At 47.5% G+C, this 18,626-nt stretch overlaps 2 protein-coding genes across 2 annotated transcripts in view; one reads left to right on the plus strand and one right to left on the minus strand.

Annotated features, from left to right (window-relative positions):
- Positions 1–14,996, minus strand: part of ARRDC5 (arrestin domain containing 5) — a 36,795-nt gene extending 21,799 nt beyond the window's left edge. Inside the window, exons 1-4 of the mRNA XM_014531864.1 lie at positions 14,744–14,996; positions 13,226–13,425; positions 7,475–7,480; positions 4,668–5,168 (exon numbers count right to left, since the gene is read on the minus strand). Coding sequence (XP_014387350.1) covers positions 4,668–5,168; positions 7,475–7,480; positions 13,226–13,425; positions 14,744–14,996 — 960 coding nt within the window. The remainder of the gene's footprint in view (positions 1–4,667; positions 5,169–7,474; positions 7,481–13,225; positions 13,426–14,743) is intronic.
- UHRF1 (ubiquitin-like with PHD and ring finger domains 1) overlaps positions 13,352–18,626 on the plus strand; it is a 48,486-nt gene continuing 43,211 nt past the window's right edge. The window contains exon 1 of the mRNA XM_005884374.2: positions 13,352–13,374. The gene's annotated coding sequence lies outside the window, so the exon portion shown is untranslated. The remainder of the gene's footprint in view (positions 13,375–18,626) is intronic.

Raw genomic sequence — 18,626 nt, forward strand, 5'->3', positions numbered from 1 at the left:
GGGGGAGAGAGAGAGAGAGAGAGAGAGAGAGAGAGAGAGAAAAGCATCTATGTGAGAGAAACACATCGATTGGTTGCTTCCCACACACACCCCAACCCCCTAACCGCACCCCAACCCCCCAACCAGGGCGAGGATCTAACCTGCAACCCAGATATATGCCCTTGACCGGGAATTGAACCCAAGACCCTTCGGTGTGTGGTCAATGTTCTAACTACTGAGAAATACTGGCTAGGGATGAATGAAATTTTAAAATATATTTTTACTGATTTCAGAGAGGAAGGAAGAGGGAGAGAGAGAAACATGAATGATGAGAATCATGGATCGGCTGCCTCCTGCACGCCCCCTACTGGGATTGAGCCTGTAACCCAGGCATGTGCCCTTGAATCAAACCTGGGACCCTTCAGTCTGCAGGCCGACACTCTATCCACTCAGCCAAACAAGCTAGTGTTTTTTAAAACAAAGGTATATCCCAGGAATGGTGTGGGACGTACTTAAGCTAAAAAAAAAAGTTTGTCCCTTTGAAATTCAAATTTAAGTGGGCATCCTGGATTTTATTTGCAGGGAGGGAGACATGGTCAGGAGCCAGGAGATCCAGGTGCAGGTGACTGCACTGGTCCAAGTAAGCGATGATGATGGATGGATGGAAGCAAGGTGGAGAGAAATGGGAGGATTCTGGGTAGACGTAGGAGAAGGAGCCCCTATGTCTTGCTGATGGATTGGACATGCAGATATGCATGCCCTTGGTTGGGAGGACTTTGGTTGAGGGGAGCCCTGGAGCCCAGGTGGGCTGAGTGGAGGAGGGGCAGGAGCTGATGTGGGTAAGAGGCCTGCAGATGCAGTCCTGGGACTCAACAACCACCTTCCCCTCTGAATTGCTCCAGCCCAGGGTCTCCCCCTCCACACTCCTGACATTTGGGTGGGTCAGTCTCTGGGTTGGGGCCTTCCTGGATATGATGGGTGCTGAGCAGCATCCCTAAGCCCCAACGACTTAGTGCAGGAAGCACCCCCTCCCCAAGTGATGGTCCAGTGTCCCCTGGAAGACAGAACCACCCCTGGCTGAGGACCCCTGGTCCAGGCACCAAAGACCCCAGTGAGGCCTGACCAGCATGGCTCAGTGGTTGAGCATCAACCTATGACCCAGGAGGTTGGGGTTTGATTCCAGGTCAGGTCACATGCCTGGGTGATTCTTAGCATGTGGGGTGGAGCGCAGAGCATCGCAGTGAAGTGCTATGATGCTGCAACTTACTTCAAAGCGGTTAGGGAGAGAGAGGAAGAAGGAAAGGGGAAAATGGTCAATACCAACCATGGAGAACGGAGGGGGGGAAGATCATGTGTCTATTGTATCGGTCTTTCAACTCTTTTCCATAGGATAGGATTTTTCCAAATAAAAACCTAAGATAATAAGAAGACAAGGACAGTGAGGCGACAAGGTCCTCCAAACCCTAGAGGTGACTATTACTGTTCTCTCCATTTTACAGATTGGGAAACTGAGGCTCAGAGAGGAGAAATCACTTGCCCTAAAGCAGAAGTAGGGATAGAATAGTGAGGTGAAACAACCCAGCACGAAATCTGAGGCCTGCTCCTGGTTCAAAAGTGCCCCTGTCCTGACGGATGCCGCTCCCCCCCCAACCCCTGGCCCGTGAGGGGCATTCACCAGCTGACTTATGACCGACCACGGTGCCTGAAATGCTTCCTGTCCTGAACTTGACCCCTGTTATGCACTTGACCCCTGAACAATGCGCTCTGAACTTCAAGGGTCCCCTTATACCCAGATTGTTTCAATTGACCCACAGAGTCCAAACCTGTGTTGTTCAAGGGGCAACTGTACTCCATTCTACAAACACCTGGGGGCTGGGTGGTGCGGGGCCTGAGGAGGACTCTGCCATGGCTCCCCCAGCTCAGTTCCCCCAGGCACAGAGCAGAGCAAGACACAGGCCTTTGCAGTGCACGTGGTCGGGATGAGATGCAGGAAGGGGACTGGGCCTTGGCTCTGCAGCGGTGAAGAACACAGCCCTCTGGACATGGTTCGAGGACATGGGGATGGCCCAGGCGTGGCCTCGGAGCCTCGAGGATCTCAGGCTGGGGCTCAGGACATTAGGGCAAGCAAGGCCATCCCCATCCCCCCTCCTTCCCCCCAGAAAGGCTTTTTTGTGAGTTTCTGGGAAGCGGAACAGCCAGATGAGGACACCCTAGGGAAGATCACATACCCAAGCCAGCAGGGGTACATCCCACCCCAACCCAGCAGCTCCCCCACCCCCCACGACTAGCTCTTTTGCAGATATCCTAAGAATGTGGATATAAGTGAGGGGCCTCTCCCTCGACCTCCCCAAAAGATAAAAAAATAATTAAATCTGTGCATCCTATTCACTCTGTCTCCCCCCGACACACACACACACACACACACACACACACACACACACACACACACACACACACAGTTTTATTTAAAACATTTGGGACTTCCCTAGTCAAAGGCATGGAGATGGAAACTAGAATCTTGGGGATGTTGCAGCCAAAAGCCTGGAGTCACCTCCCAGCTTCCTTTAATCACAGCCCTTTGCCATTCTAAGTATCAATTTCCTTATATGTAAAATTAGAGGCCCAGTGCCAGAAATTTGTGCACGGGTAGGGTACCTAGACCTGGCCGATGATCAGGGCCAATTGGGGCCTTCCAGCCGGGGCCTTCCTTCGTTCTGCGCTGCCTCCTGGTGGTCAGCGCATGTCATAGCGAGCGATCGAACTCCCAGTCTCCCGGTTGAACCCTGAGGGGACACTTTGCATATTAACCTTCTATATATATAGATAGGGCTAAGAAATCCACCAGATCCCAGCTTTATCCCCAGCTCCCTTACTCATTTGCTGTGTGAACTTGAACAAATGGCTTGACTTCTCTGAGCCATGGTTTCCTGGGAAAAAGGGAATGTCTTACAGTCTAAGCCCAAGACTCAGGCTTACCCAAGTTGCTCAGATTTAAGGAGGAACTATGATGGGCTCTGAATCATGACAAGAAAACTATAGGGTTGAAATTATGTAATGTGTTAAAATAAATGCTTCAAAATGCAGCCCTCATATCTACTCATCAGCTGCTGGATTGCAAATAAAGTCACATATACATTATATTTAATGTGTGGCTTGAGTTACATTTTTTTTTGATTTGTGGATAATATTTAAGAGACTTGATGTAATGTGGGTGGGCTTAGAATTTGCCTGCATGCCTATTCCCTTTAAGCATAAAAGTGGTAGAGAATAGTGTTACAAATGCTTGCAAAGTCCCCTCAAACTTCCCATTAGTGGCATGAGGTTAGTAACTTGAAATCGACTATGACGGGAGTATTTACACCATGGAAATTGGCAAACATTACATATTAGGGCTGTCTTGCACCAGAGCAGGTTGTTAATCATTTACTAGAACAGCACTGTCATGTCCTGCTTTATCAGCAGGTAGGACTTCTCCCGATTTGTTTCAGAGCTCTGTTCACTTAAGAAATAAAACACCAGGCTTGGTGGGCATGGCTCAGTGGTTGAGCGTCATCCTATGAACCAGGAGGTCACGGTTTAATTCCCGGTCAGGACACGTGCCCAGGTTGCCGGCTCAATCCTTGGTGTGTCCAATTGATCAATGATTCTCTCATCATTAATGTTTCTATCTCTCTTTCCCTTCCTCTCTGAAATCAATAATAATAAAAAAAAGAAATAAAACATCAGTATTGCACAACTATGTGAACTGTACACTTAAAAATGGTTAAGATGGCAAATTTTATGTTATGTATTATTATCACAATTTAAAATAAAAATAGCCCTGGCCAGTGGGATCAGTGGTTAGAGCATCTGCCCCTACACCAAAGGGTTGTGGGTTGGATTCTGGTCAAGGGCACATACCTGGGTTGCAGGTACGATCCTTGGCCCCAGTGGGGCGCATTCAGGAGGCAACCAATTAATATGTCTCTGCCACATCAATGTTTCTCTCTCTCTTTCTTTCCCACTCCCCCCTCTCTAAAAGTTAATAGAAAAAAATATATAACCTCTGATGAGGATTAACAAATAAATAAAAAAAACATCAGCAATATCATTGAAGCCCCCGTGGACCCCTCCCCAATGCATCACCTCTTCTCTCCTAGAGGTAAGCATTATCTTGAATTTGGGGTTTATTGTATCTATGCATTTTTAAAAAAATCAAACATTATAAAAAAATACAACTCAGATACAGAAAACTTTACAAAACAAATGTATAACCTTGTGAATTATTATATGGCCAACCCTCTTATAACAGCCACCCAAGTCAAGAAGTAGGAATTTGCCAGTTCCCCCTCCCCTCCAAAGTTCCTCATATATGACCAGAATGCAACTATCCTGAATTTTATTTTATTTATTTAAGTTTTTAAAAATTGATTTCTATAGAGAGAGGAAGGGAGAGAGAGAGAGAGAATGGGGCCCTGGACGGCTTGTCAGTTCCCTTTGTGCCCTCCTGGCGGTGAACTTTCTGGGGATGGGAGAAGTGGGTGCCCAAAAGGCTGGAGCTTGGGGAGGTTTAGATAATGCGCTCCCACACCAGACTCATGTGAAACCCATCTGTGCAAGACAAAGAAAAGGCTGCTGGTAGAGTGATAAAGCTCTTTCTATTTAGAAGTTTGGGCATTTAATTCTGGCAATCCTTGCTCATGGCTAACACTGCCTGCCCACTCCTGCCTCTGGCAGCTGTCTGAGTCCAGGGGGGTGCTGGTGATGATGATGGGAATCTTGGCCTTCACGCTGGTCAGGGACCAGGGCAGGTGCACCGTGCTGACCAGCTCGTACTGGGTGCTCATGATCTCGCCTTCCTGCATGTCGCTGCTCACAGACAAAACCGGCGGGAGGTTGAAGATGCTGACGATCTTGGTGGTGTTGAAGGGTACGATTTGGGTGTTGGCCTCCTGCCGGAGCAGCTCGCAGCTCTCCACCCGTGACCGCCGCTCCGTCTTGGGCGTGAAGCCCTCGTACTGCACGTGGGTGTAGAGGGCGAAGACGACCGTCTTGATGCACTTGCTGGTCTGGTTGTTGATCTCCGTGGTGAAGAGGACCCTCTCCCCTGGCGTGAAGGTGTTATTTTCCAGCTGGATCTGGACGCAGATGGTGCCCTGCCTGCAGCAGTTGTAGGAGACCTTCTTCTCAGTCTCCACAAACAGGGGACTCTAGAAGGGGTGGGGTTGGGGGAAATGAACCGTTGTGAGGCACTGTGGCCACGCGATCCACTCATCTGCCTAACGCCCCACTATTTCAGCACTTCTAAGGCTTGAGTCTTTTGGGACTTCCCTAGTCAAAGGCATGGAGATGGAAACTAGAATCTTGGGGATGTTGCAGCCAAAAGCCTGGAGTCACCTCCCAGCTTCCTTTAATCACAGCCCTTTGCCATTCTAAGTATCAATTTCCTTATATGTAAAATTAGAGGCCCAGTGCCAGAAATTTGTGCACGGGTAGGGTCCCTAGACCTGGCCGGTGATCAGGGCCAATTGGGGCCTTCCAGCCGGGGCCTTCCTTCGTTCTGCGCTGCCTCCTGGTGGTCAGCGCATGTCATAGCGAGCGATCTTACTCATTTGCTGTGTGAACTTGAACAAATGGCTTGACTTCTCTGAGCCATGGTTTTCTGGGGAAAAGGGAATGTCTTACAGTCTAAGCCCAAGACTAAGGCTTACCCAAGTTGCTCAGATTTAAGGAGGAACTATGATGGGCTCTGAATCATGACAAGAAAACTATAGGGTTGAAATTATGTAATGTGTTAAAATAAATGCTTCAAAATGCAGCCCTCATATCTACTCATCAGCTGCTGGATTGCAAATAAAGTCACATATACATTATATTTAATGTGTGGCTTGAGTTACATTTTTTTTTGATTTGTGGATAATATTTAAGAGACTTGATGTAATGTGGGTGGGCTTAGAATTTGCCTGCATGCCTATTCCCTTTAAGCATAAAAGTGGTAGAGAATAGTGTTACAAATGCTTGCAAAGTCCCCTCAAACTTCCCATTAGTGGCATGAGGTTAGTAACTTGAAATTGACTATGATGGGAGTATTTACACCATGGAAATTGGCAAACATTACATATTAGGGCTGTCTTGCACCAGAGCAGGTTGTTAATCATTTACTAGAACAGCACTGTCATGTCCTGCTTTATCAGCAGGTAGGACTTCTCCCAATTTGTTTCAGAGCTCTGTTCACTTAAGAAATAAAAAACCAGGCTTGGTGGGCATGGCTCAGTGGTTGAGCGTCATCCTATGAACCAGGAGGTCACGGTTTAATTCCCAGTCAGGACACATGCCCAGGTTGCCGGCTCAATCCTTGGTGTGTCCAATTGATCAATGATTCTCTCATCATTAATGTTTCTATCTCTCTTTCCCTTCCTCTCTGAAATCAATAATAATAAAAAAAAGAAATAAAACATCAGTATTGCACAACTATGTGAACTGCACACTTAAAAATGGTTAAGGTGGCAAATTTTATGTTATGTATTATTATCACAATTTAAAATAAAAATAGCCCTGGCCAGTGGGATCAGTGGTTAGAGCATCTGCCCCTACACCAAAGGGTTGTGGGTTGGATTCTGGTCAAGGGCACATACCTGGGTTGCAGGTACGATCCTTGGCCCCAGTGGGGCGCATTCAGGAGGCAACCAATTAATATGTCTCTGCCACATCAATGTTTCTCTCTCTCTTTCTTTCCCACTCCCCCCTCTCTAAAAGTTAATAGAAAAAAATATATAACCTCTGATGAGGATTAACAAATAAATAAAAAAAACATCAGCAATATCATTGAAGCCCCCGTGGACCCCTCCCCAATGCATCACCTCTTCTCTCCTAGAGGTAAGCATTATCTTGAATTTGGGGTTTATTGTATCTATGCATTTTTAAAAAAACCAAACATTATAAAAAAATACAACTCAGATACAGAAAACTTTACAAAACAAATGTATAACCTTGTGAATTATTATATGGCCAACCCTCTTATAACAGCCACCCAAGTCAAGAAGTAGGAATTTGCCAGTTCCCCCTCCCCTCCAAAGTTCCTCATATATGACCAGAATGCAACTATCCTGAATTTTATTTTATTTATTTAAGTTTTTAAAAATTGATTTCTATAGAGAGAGGAAGGGAGAGAGAGAGAGAGAAACATCGATTGGCTGCCTCCTGCCCATTGGGGATCGAATGCACAACCTGGGCATGTGCCCTGACCGGAATTGAACCAGAATCGAACTGGCAACCTTTTCGTGCATGGCACAACGCCCAATCAACTGAGCCACACTGGCTAGGGCACAACAAATCTGAATTTTATTTATTTATTTATGATTTTTTAAAATATATTTTTTTATTGATTTCAGAGAGGAAGGGAGAGAGATAGAAACTTCTATGATGAGAGAGAATCATTGATTGGCTGCCTCCTGTATACCCCCTACTGGGGGGATCGAGCCTGCAACCCAGCATGTGCCCTTGACTGGAATCGAACCTGGGACTCTTTAGTCCGCAGGCCGACGCTCTAGCCACTGAGCCAAACCGGCTAGGGCCAATTCTAAATTTTATAGTAATCACTTTCTTTTACCTGCACATGTGTATGTGTAGGGACCTACCTAAGATATATTGTTTTAGGAAAAGGCATATAAAGAATAATAATAATAAAATAATAATATAAAAACCTAAAATGTATCTTCCAATATGTTTGAGAAATAAAACATTACCTATTATATGAAATCTCGTGTGTTCTGTGGGCTTCACCTCACTGCTCCCTCTCCTCTGTGCAGCCAGCCATGATCTGAATTTGGCATTTGTGGTTCTCAGAGAATTTTCACATTATTTAGGAATACATCTATTTTTTTACATATTTTAAATAAGTCAAACTGCATATGTCTTCTAGCAAGTTACTTTTTCCAGCTCAATATTCATTGTTTGAAATGCCTTCACGTTGGTGCCTGCCATTCTGGTTAATTAGTCTTTAGGAATGCAACTGAGTGTGTTGCAAAATAATTTATTCATCCTCCTATGATGGACATTTCTATTTTTCCATGAGTTTGATATCATAAAAATGCTAGAAGGAGCAGCCTGAAGACAGTTTTTGGGGGCTTACAACATGAGTTTCTCTAGGGCATGAATTGGCAAACTTTTTCTGTAAAGGAACTGATAATAATTATAGTTTAGACTTTGCAAGCCACATACAGTATTTATAATATATTATTCCTTTAAAAAAAAACACAGTTAAAACATAGGTTTTAACATTGAGGCAAAGAATAGAAATCTGTATGTACATCTCCACCTAGATCGGTGAAAGAGAAGCAAGTTTATGAACTTCTGCTTCCTGTTCTACTCTATTTATTTGATTTATTTAAAAAATGTTGGTTGCAATACTTTGAATTTATTTTTGTTATTTCTAGTCTATTTACTCTAGTCTATCATTTTGTTTAATATAAAACAAAAATTTTATAAAAATTAGCTAGTTGTAACCCACCAAGTTTTTTTTTTTCTTTCTTTCTGGAAAACTCTATTCTATTCTTTCACTTGAAGTCGATTGCAACCCACCAAACTGACTTTTTCTGATATTTCTATTCTATTTATTTTATTCTCTGTTCTTTCTTCATATATAAAAATGATTATATATATGTGTGTATGTGTGTGTGTGTGTGTTTGTGTGTGTTTGCACCCCCACAACATAGGTATTTTCTTAATTTTGGTCTTGCCTATTCTTTCATTTTACAGAAATGTGTTTGCAACCTGCTGAATTGACTTTGCAACCCACTAATGCAGTGGTTCTCAACCTTCTGGCCCTTTAAATACAGTTCCTCATGTTGTGACCCAACCATAAAATTATTTTCGTTGCTACTTCATAACTGTAATGTGGCTACTGTTATAACCGTAATGTAAATATCTGATATGCAGGATGGTCTTAGGCGACCCCTGTGAAAGGGTCGTTCAACCGCCAAAGGGGTCGCGACCCACAGGTTGAGAACCGCTACTCTAGGGTGTCACAGCGGACTTGAGTGTAGTCTTCTGCTTCTCAGGGAAGGTCATCTGGAGTTCAGGCCCAGCTCCCTTTGTGAGCCAATGATCACAGGAAGGAAGCAGCTGTGTTCTTAGCACAACACAGTCTGGGTCACTGTCCTTAGGAAATAGCATCAAAACTATGTGAATAGGTCATTCACAACAACACGGATGGACCTAGAGGGTATCATGCTGAGCGAAATGAGTCAGACAGAGAAAGCCCAATACCATAGGATTTTACTTACATGTGGAATCTGAAGAACAAAACAAACAAACAAAATAGAAAGAGACTCACAGATACGAGCAACCAGCGGGAGACCTCCACGCCTGACCAGTAACATGTCCAATGCAAAGCCAACACTGGAGTTCTTAGACCTGCGAACCTGCGAGTACCCTCTATTTCTTTAGCATATATGACACTTTGGGAGGTGGGCTCATTCATTCAACTGGGTTTTATTTGCATCTACTTGGTGCCAAGTTTAGGGAAAACCCATAGCGATGAAGACCTGCTCTGGTTGAGGAGATGGACATAAATGGTACATGTGAAAACACACCACGTCGTTTCTGGTTGAGACAGTGATGAAGCTGTGATGGGATGCAAATGGGGGACATAATGAGATAAGGGGAGCTGGAATGGGGGCTCCCTTAGGGTTGCTAGTTAGGAAGGGGCTCTAGGACAAGATCCTCTCCCAAATGGTACTGAGTGGAGGGGATGTGGAGGAATTGGAACCCTGTGCATTGCTGGTGGCAAGGTAAGATGGCGCCGTGGAAAACAGGCAGTTCCTCGAAAGGTGAAACAGCCTTACCATCTGCCCCAGCAATTCCGCTCCAGGAAGCCACCCAGAGAAAGGAAGGCTCATGCCACACAAACACTTGTACTTGAATGTTCACAGCAGCATGATTCACAGTAACCAAAGAGGCAGCCCAAGTGTCCATCAATGGGTGCCCAGATGCACGAAATGCAGCCCATCCGTGCACTGATGTAGCCTTAAAGAGGAGTGAAGCACGGACACTCGCTACAACCCAGATGGACCTTGAAAACATGACGCCCAGTGAGCGAAGCCAGACACAAAAGGCCGCACAGCGTGTGACTCCACTTCTGTGAAATGTTCCGAACAGGCACATCCACAGAGACAGAGAGTGGGTTAGTGGTTGTCAGGGGCTGGGGTCCGGGCAGAGAAGAAAAGGCTCATGCCACACAAACACTTGTACTTGAATGTTCACAGCAGCATGATTCACAGTAACCAAAGAGGCAGCCCAAGTGTCCATCAATGGGTGCCCAGATGCACGAAATGCAGCCCATCCGTGCACTGATGTAGCCTTAAAGAGGAGTGAAGCACGGACACTCGCTACAACCCAGATGGACCTTGAAAACATGACGCCCAGTGAGCGAAGCCAGACACAAAAGGCCGCACAGCGTGTGACTCCACTTCTGTGAAATGTTCCGAACAGGCACATCCACAGAGACAGAGAGTGGGTTAGTGGTTGTCAGGGGCTGGGGTCCGGGCAGAGGGAGGCTGGCTGTGACAGCGAGGGGGTGCAAAGTTTCTTTTGGGGGTGATGAAATGTTCTAAAACCGACTGTGGCGATGGTTGCATAACTCTGTGTACACTTTAAGTGGGTGAATTATAAGGTATGAGAATTATATCTCAATAAAGCTGTTAGAAATAAAGAGTGGAAGGGTGGAAGGGGAAAAGTTTCTTTGCTTCCAGCTCCCCTACCCCCTCCCACGAGGCAGCGTTTGTGGCCAGTTGCTCTGCTCTCCTTCCTGCAAGGAAGTAATTTGTTTTCACCACCAGTGGCAGGCTAGACCTGCCGTCCTGAACTTTGCTTTTTTTCATTCAGCCCAGTGACTTGGAGATCCTGACCAGGGGCGCTGCCTCACTCCGTCACTGTCTGTCTGTCTCTTTTGCTTTACTCCATAGAATATGTCTTTTTGCCTGGGTGTTCCTACGCAAACAATTCCCTAAGCAACAAACATTAGACTTCCCAATTTTTTTGCCACTATCAACAGTGCTGTGGGGAGTCATGCCACACACGTGAAAAAACATCAGTAGGAGAAATTTCTAGAAATGGGAATGACTGGGGCAAAGTGCATGTTCGTTTTAATATGGATAGATGTAGCTAAGTTGCCCTGCATAGCTTGTGGCTGTTTATTCGGCCACCGGCAATGCAGGTGGATGAAGATATGGCTTCCGAGCAAAGATCAGAAGAATAGCAAGGTCACATTATAGTGTTCCGAGCAGAGGGAACAACTTGTGCAAAGGTCCTGGGGCAGGACTGTGCCTGGTGTGTTGGAGGAACAGTGAGGAGGCCCATGTGGCAGGAGCAGAGTGGTGGTGGGGGGGGTGCGCACGCAGAGAGAGAGAGGGAGGACATGAAGGCACGGAGGAAATGGAGGCAGGTCATGCAGGACCTTGTGGGCCGTGGGGAAGACTTGGGCTTTTCCCCCAAGGAAGGTAGGCACCCTGGAGGGCTGTGGGCAGAGGAAGGTCATCACCTGACTTCCTCTGTGTGCTCTGAGAAGGACAGACTGTTGGGGGTTAGGACTATGCCTCTACTTGAATCAGAGTAGTAGCCTCTGCCCTGGCCCCCCAGCTCCTGCCCTCAGCCTGCCTCATATACTCTATCCTGCCTCAGGACTTTTGCACATGTTGTGTGCTCTGCCTACAACATTCTACCGCCATGGCTTTCCCCCTCTCCCCTTTCAATTCTCTACTAAAATGTCACCTCCTCCAGGAGGCCTCCCTTGACCAGTTTGGTTAAAACAGTACTGAGTAGTTGGAAAAAACAGTATATTCCGACTCTCAAAACTTATCTGTGATAACTCTCCTTGCTGCTCTGATAGCGATTTTAGCTCTTCCCACTTCCTGGGTGCCTCCTATGTGTAGGCATTGTGCTTGGTGCATAGCAGTCCTCACAGGCACCCACTGAGGGAAGTATTGCTGTTATTATTATTATTCATTATTCCCATTGTACAGATCAGGAAAATATAGGCTCTGCAAGACACTGGTAAGGCTATCTGGCTAATGAAGAGTCTGGTGGTGGAGATATAAAGCGGGGTCGGACCCAACACCAGTGTTTTGTCCCCAGCTCCTGCCTTGTTCCCTTGGCGCTCCAGACTGCCTCTGAAGGGAGCCCAGAGAAGAGACATGGCCTGCTCAAGGCCACATAGGGGGCAGGTGGCTAAGCAGGCCTTGAGCTCAGACCTGCTCATCTCAGGGCTGACCCACCCCTCCAAGCACCGACCTCTCCTGGCAGCCTCCCCAAACCATCCCCTGAGATTGGCTGGACTAGAAGGAACCCCTTGTTACACAGATAAGAATACAGGTGGTGGCAACAGTGACACAATTTGCTGCCCCTTGCCAGGCACTCTGTGAAGCCCTGGACTTACTTGCATCAACTCCACTCATTACTCCTTCCATGACTAGGGGGCAGGCACTGGCTCTCTGCTCATTTCACAGATGAGGACAAGGAGACCCAGAGAGGCAAGGTCACTTCTAGAGGGTCACACAGCAGGTAGGTGTGTGTGTGTGTGTGTGGGGAGTCTGGAATTTTAATCAGGACCTCAAAAATGAAAATGCCAGCTCCCTGAGCCACCACGCTGATAGCAAACGAGTCTCCAGGAAGGTGAAGTGACTGTGGTCAACGGTCCTCTACCCGCCCAACTTCCGCCTCTGCACCTGGGCCTCCAGAAACCATCCAGAAATCCTTCTCCGCTCAGGCAGACTGATGCCACATGCCCACCCTTCCCCTGGGATGGAGGCCGCCCCCTTCCCTTGCTTCTTGGGGAGATGTGGGGGGGACACCACCTGCATTGTCTGAGGGCTCAAAGCCCATGAAGAGTCACTGAGTGTCCAAGTCTCTCTCTGACCCAGGGGGTGACAAGGGGACCTCGGCTCAGTCTTCACGTACTGTAGGGTCCAGGACACTGGGGCCTGGTCATTCTCTGTGGGGGGCCATCCTGGGCCACCCACCAAGGCCAGGAACACACCCACTGGTGACAACCACACATGTCCCCAGACATTGCCCAGTGAATCACCCTGGTCAATCGCACTGCGTAGTTCCTGCCCTGGTTTCTGATTCACACTTGTGCACTCACTGGGCCCGGGAGCCTCCAACACCGTTCCCTTCTTCCCTGCCAGGGCCTCCTCAGTCGCACGCACGCCCCCTGCCGCCCTGGAGCTTTGAGGAACCAGCCCCACCAGGGCTCCTTCCCCATTACTACCTGGTTTTCTCGGGGGAAGTCCGAAGTCCCTTGAACCAACAAGTACATTCTCTTCTTTGCTAGAATGTGCTCCCGGCCCATGCAGGAGGCTTGCACGAAGTAGAAGACATGGCCAATTTTGCTGGTAAAGGTAGAAGGGAGCCTGGGAGGTAAGTTGAAATGGAAATCAAAGGTGTGGCTGCCTGCACTTAACCAATTATCTGAAAGCAAAACACACCGATGCCATCAGAAGGTTCTAGCAGCTTTTTTTTTTCTTTTTCCATTTTGTTTTCCTCTTTAGTTATTGCTTTGGTTGGGGAGGTTGTTCGGGGCCTGGCCTGCCTGTCCCAGAGCTCAGCTGAGGTAGGTGCATTTAGGGACCTGAGTGGCCCATAAATATTAGGCCCAGGCCTCAGGGGGGCTGGAAGGGGATGCCCCAGGTGGGTGACATGGCTGGTGTGGTTGCTCCAAAACAATGGCGGGGACTCGCTCAGTTCTGCCTTGGGTCTGAGGAACGGGCCCTCATGATTCAGTCCCCAGGAGGACATGGCTTCTGAATTCCTCTGCTGGGAATGAGAGGGGTTCATTCAACAAACACAGCTTGAGCCCCTGCTGTATGCCAGGGGCTCTTTTAGGCAGTGTTTGCAGCAGTGAGCAAGGCAGCCACACCTCCTTGCCCTCACAGAGCTCAGTCTTCAGTGTACTGTGAACAGCAGCATACAGTAGGTGCTTAATATCTGTTGATTGACTGAGTGGAGACTGAGGACCAGGGAGAAACTCACACTGCCCCCATTTCTGTGACCTTATTTTTTGCATTTCTCCAAAACTCTCTTATGACTGTGTTTTTCCCGCCTGAAGGCAACCCAACGACACCAGGGACCATGTGTGTGTTCTTCGCTGCTGTATCCCCAGCACCTGGCACAGTGTTGTGTACAGCAGGTGCTCACTAAACGTTTGTGAAATGAATAAATGACCAATTGCAGGCTTAAGGTTGATACTTTTGCGGGGGAATACAGTCTCTTGGAAATGGGGAAGGAGGGGTGGTGCCTAATGCTGGGGTGGTACTGGGCAGGTGAGTGTTTTGGTTGAAAGAATTAACATTTATCAAGCACTTACTGTATACCCCGCACTATCTACGCCACTAAGTCATTAAGCCCTCAAAGAAATCTCACGAGGCAGGACTTGTTATTTCCATTTTCCAGATGGCTAAACGGGGACCCAGAGAGGCCACATGATTGCTGAGGATTAAGATCTGGCATCTTGCTGTTCCACCCCAGAGGTCTGCATGGCTCATGTCCCTCCCATCACTCATATTTGTGCTCTGTTGTCACCTCTTTGGAAAGACCTCCATGACCAGCTCCTTAGATCTTATTTTCGTGTATCTGATGGTCATGGTTTTACAGGGATTCCCTCCTAGGGAGGAGCCACATCTCTGCCCATTTCTGACATCCCTGGGGTTTGCTGACCGACTAACATGTGTTAACCTCCCAGACCCAGGTTCCTATTATGTTTAGGGTTGGCTGCTGGCCTCCTCCTTACCCTTCACTGGGAACTTCTTTGACTTGTGTACATAGTCGGCCTTGTTGTTGCAAATAACATCTCTGCTATAATCACGGGATGCCCCGGTTTCCTCACTCCACTCCACGTAACCCCTTCCCACGAGCTCCACCTTCACAATGGGGTCCACCAGGGTGCTGTTCAGGGTTAGAATCACCTGCCCTTTTATGCAGGAACCGGCCAGGTAGATCGCATCCTTGGGCAGCACTAACTCGATCCACTTCACCACAGACATGGAGGGTTGGGCGGGTGGAGAAACATCCTTCTCCCTCCTCCATGCCACGGAGATGCTGGGTTCCTTGGCCTCAGTGAGGTCACCTGTCTGTGACATCATCCAGCCAGGGTTCCGGGAAGGGATCCCCAGTGACCAGGAGGAAGGGAGGTAGCAGCTTGGGAATCCCAGAGTCCTCACTGGTTTGTAAAATGGTAGCCTGGAAAATAACACCTTTTCCTAGAAAATAACAAGCAAGCAAACAAAAAACAACCATAAGGCGCCAACATTCCCGTCACACAGGGGACCCCTGTCATCATGCCAGGGGTTTAGGGGCCTTGGGTGGGAAGAGTTGGTCCAGCCACTCTGCTGAGGTAGGTGTTGTGACCTCTATGTCCAGATGGAGAGGCACAGCAAATGAGCCCAGAGGTATTATCTGCCCCATCTGATGGCCCCCAAATTTGCTATGTGTGCCTCAGGATTCACACATTGTTCTGGGGTCAGACACAATCATTTTCATTTTTAAAAAAATATATTTTATTGATTTTTTACAGAGAGGAAGGGAGAGGGATAGAGAGTTAGAAACATCAATGAGAGAGAAACATTAATCAGCTGCCTCCTGCACACTCCCTACTGGGGGTGTGCCCGCAACCAAGGTACATGCCCTTGACTGGAATCGAACCTGGGACCCTTCAGTCTGCAGGCCAATGCTCTATCCACTGAGCCAAACCGGTGAGGGCAATCATTTTCATTTTAATGGTTCTATATTCATCCCAGTCTGTGTTAGAAAAAAGATTAAAAATGTGGCCAGGACATGAAATCTGATGTGAATTGAAGGTGCTCAGAGCACTGTGTGGTCCTACCTACACGTGGATGCCACCATGAAGAGCCTTCTCCCTGCATAACTGACATGTCCCTTTATGCCTTTGTCTCCCCCATTGGATGGGAAGTGCCTTCAGGGCGGGACTTCGTCTCAGTAAGCATTGTGTCCACCAATGTCTGCTGGATCTAGGACCTGATTGGACCAGGGAGGGCAATAAAAGTTTGCCGAACATCTTACCGACCTTCAAGAGTGTATCATTTCGCAAAAGGGAAATTGAGGTCCTTTGTACTCTAGTGGTTATTCCTGATTGGCACGTGGGCTGGTGCCTAAGTGAGAGTGACACTAAAGCAAAAGAGGCATTGGAAAGTGTCCATTCTCCAGACTCTGGGGAGGCCTCATTCATCATCTTTGCTGTTTAAATGTACATGATGTCTTTTGTGGACATCAACATATTGTCACCCTAAAGGGTTTGTAAGTGTCTTTTGTAGAAACTTGGCATAGTATCTTTTTAAAAAAAATGTGTTTTAAAGCGAAAGAGTAAGGGAGAAAGCAAGAAACATCAATTTGTTGTTCCACTCATCCACACGTTCATTGGTTGACTCCTGTATGTGCCCTGACCGGAGATCGAACACACAACGTTGGTTCATCGGGACAACACTAACCAATTGAGCCACCTGGCCTAGTATCTTACTCATGTTTATTTATTTATTTTAATCCTCATCTGAGGATATTTTTTCCATTGGTTTCCAGAGAGAGGGGAGAGGACGGAAGGGAGTGAGGGGGGGGGGGGGGAGAGAGGGAGAGAGGGAGAGAGGGTGAGGGAGAGAGAGAGAGAGAGAGAGAGAGAGAGAGAAACATCAATATGAGAGACACATTGATTGGTTGCCTCCCGCACCCACCCTTACTGGGGCTGGGTAACCTTCAACCAAGGTATATGCTGTTGATGGGGAATTGAACCTGAGACCAATTGATCCGCAGGCTGACCCTCTAATCCAGTGGTTCTCAACCTGTGGGTCGCGACCCCTTTGGCGGTCGAACGACCCTTTCACAGGGGTCTCCTAAGACCATCCTGCATATCAGATATTTACATTACGATTCATAACAGTAGCAACATTACAGTTATGAAATAGCAACAAAAATAATGTTATGGTTGGGTCACAACATGAGGAACTGTATTTAAAGGGCCAGAAGGTTGAGAACCACTGCTAATCACTGAGTAAAACTGGCAAGAGCTTATCCATGTTTGTTAATTAACCCAAGCAACCCCTCTGTCTCCAAATGACTAGAGAAATGGGGATCTGTGTCACCAGTTCTTGTGAACTTTTCTGCAGGAAAAGCCAGATACCAGTACTTCTGTGTTACTTAACTTCAGATGTCCAAGGAGCCTGGACTGTGCCCTGTATCAAATGTACAGAAAGAATGTATTACCCCTTTGGGCCGTACTGAGTTTTTGCAACAGCAGGTTCAACAGATGATATGTGCTCAGCAGGAGCAGGCCAGGTTCCTGCAGCAGGTGTTCTCAATTTGGAAGGTCTCATTTGCTTCACAGGCTCCAGTAGGCCTGATGGATACCTGCTCACACCTGTGACATGGGCTCTATGTGGCTGAATGCTGAGCACTCAGAAATGCACTTGGTAATACGGAGTCCTGAAGTTAGAGAAAGTTAGCAGCATCTGGACTTTGTGTATTGGAGTGTATTAGTTTTCTATGGCTGCTGTAACAAATTACCCCAAATGTAGTGGGTTAAAACAACACAGCTTAATTCTCTTACAGTGCTGGAGATAATAAGTCTAAAACAGGTTTTAAGGAGCTAAATCAAGGAGTTGATGGGACTGTGTTCTAGGGGGTCTAGGAGAGAATCTGTTCCTTGCCTTTTCTAGCTTTTAGAGGCTTCCCACCTTCCTTGCCTCTTGGCCTCATCATTCCAACCCCCACTTCTGTTGTCACATCTCTTCTCTGACTCTGACCCTCTCTCCTCCACTTATCAGGACCCTTGTGATGATATTGGGCCAGCCCAGATAACCTAGGATATTTCCCCATCTCAGGAGTTTTCACTTACCCAGCTGTAAAGCCCCTTTTATCATGGAAGGTATCCTATTCACACCCACACGCTCCAAGGATGTGGCCATCTTTGGAGAGGCAGGATTCTGTCAACACTGGGAAAATCAAAGCAGAAGTACCAGTGCTAAGATGGAACGGACTCTACAGTGTCAGAGAAACCTTGTAAAAGCATAAATGGCAACTCCTCACTTTTCTACTCACAACCCTCCCATGCTACTTGCTGCTCCCAAGAGAAAGACCAAAGTCCTCCAGGTGGCCTGTGAGGTCTTATCTGACACCCCTCTGACCTCACCCTCTCCTAACCTCCCTTCTGCTGCGTCTGTTCAGCTACTTTGGCCTCCTTGCGGCTCCCCCTACACCTCTCAGCCTTTTCCTGTTTCTGAGCTTGCCCTCCCTTCCTGAACCCATCTGTCCTTGGTTTCTCTTCTCAGATCTCAGCTCAAATGTCATGTTCCAAGAGAGGCCCACCTCTCCACCTCACCCAGAATATCCTCCTTCCCCACCCCCACAGGCCACTGGTCACTCTCCAGCTGTTGCATGTAGTGTCTGAAATGATCTGCTTCATTTATCCATTTCTTGCCCGTCTCCTCAGATAAAAATGTACCCTCCTGGTGACCACCCACAGGGTCAGCCTTGCCCACTTGCTGGGCCCCTAGCTCTGAGCTCTCTGTCCAGACGCTTTGTAGGTGCCCAGCATGGATGCCCGCCAAGACTGGCCAGAGCAGAGCAGGCAGGGCTGCCCTTCCCGCCTGGACAGCCCGGAAAAGGCG

The sequence above is a fragment of the Myotis brandtii genome, unplaced genomic scaffold, assembly GCF_000412655.1.
Source record: "Myotis brandtii unplaced genomic scaffold, ASM41265v1 scaffold827, whole genome shotgun sequence".
Taxonomy (NCBI): Eukaryota; Metazoa; Chordata; class Mammalia; order Chiroptera; family Vespertilionidae; genus Myotis; species Myotis brandtii.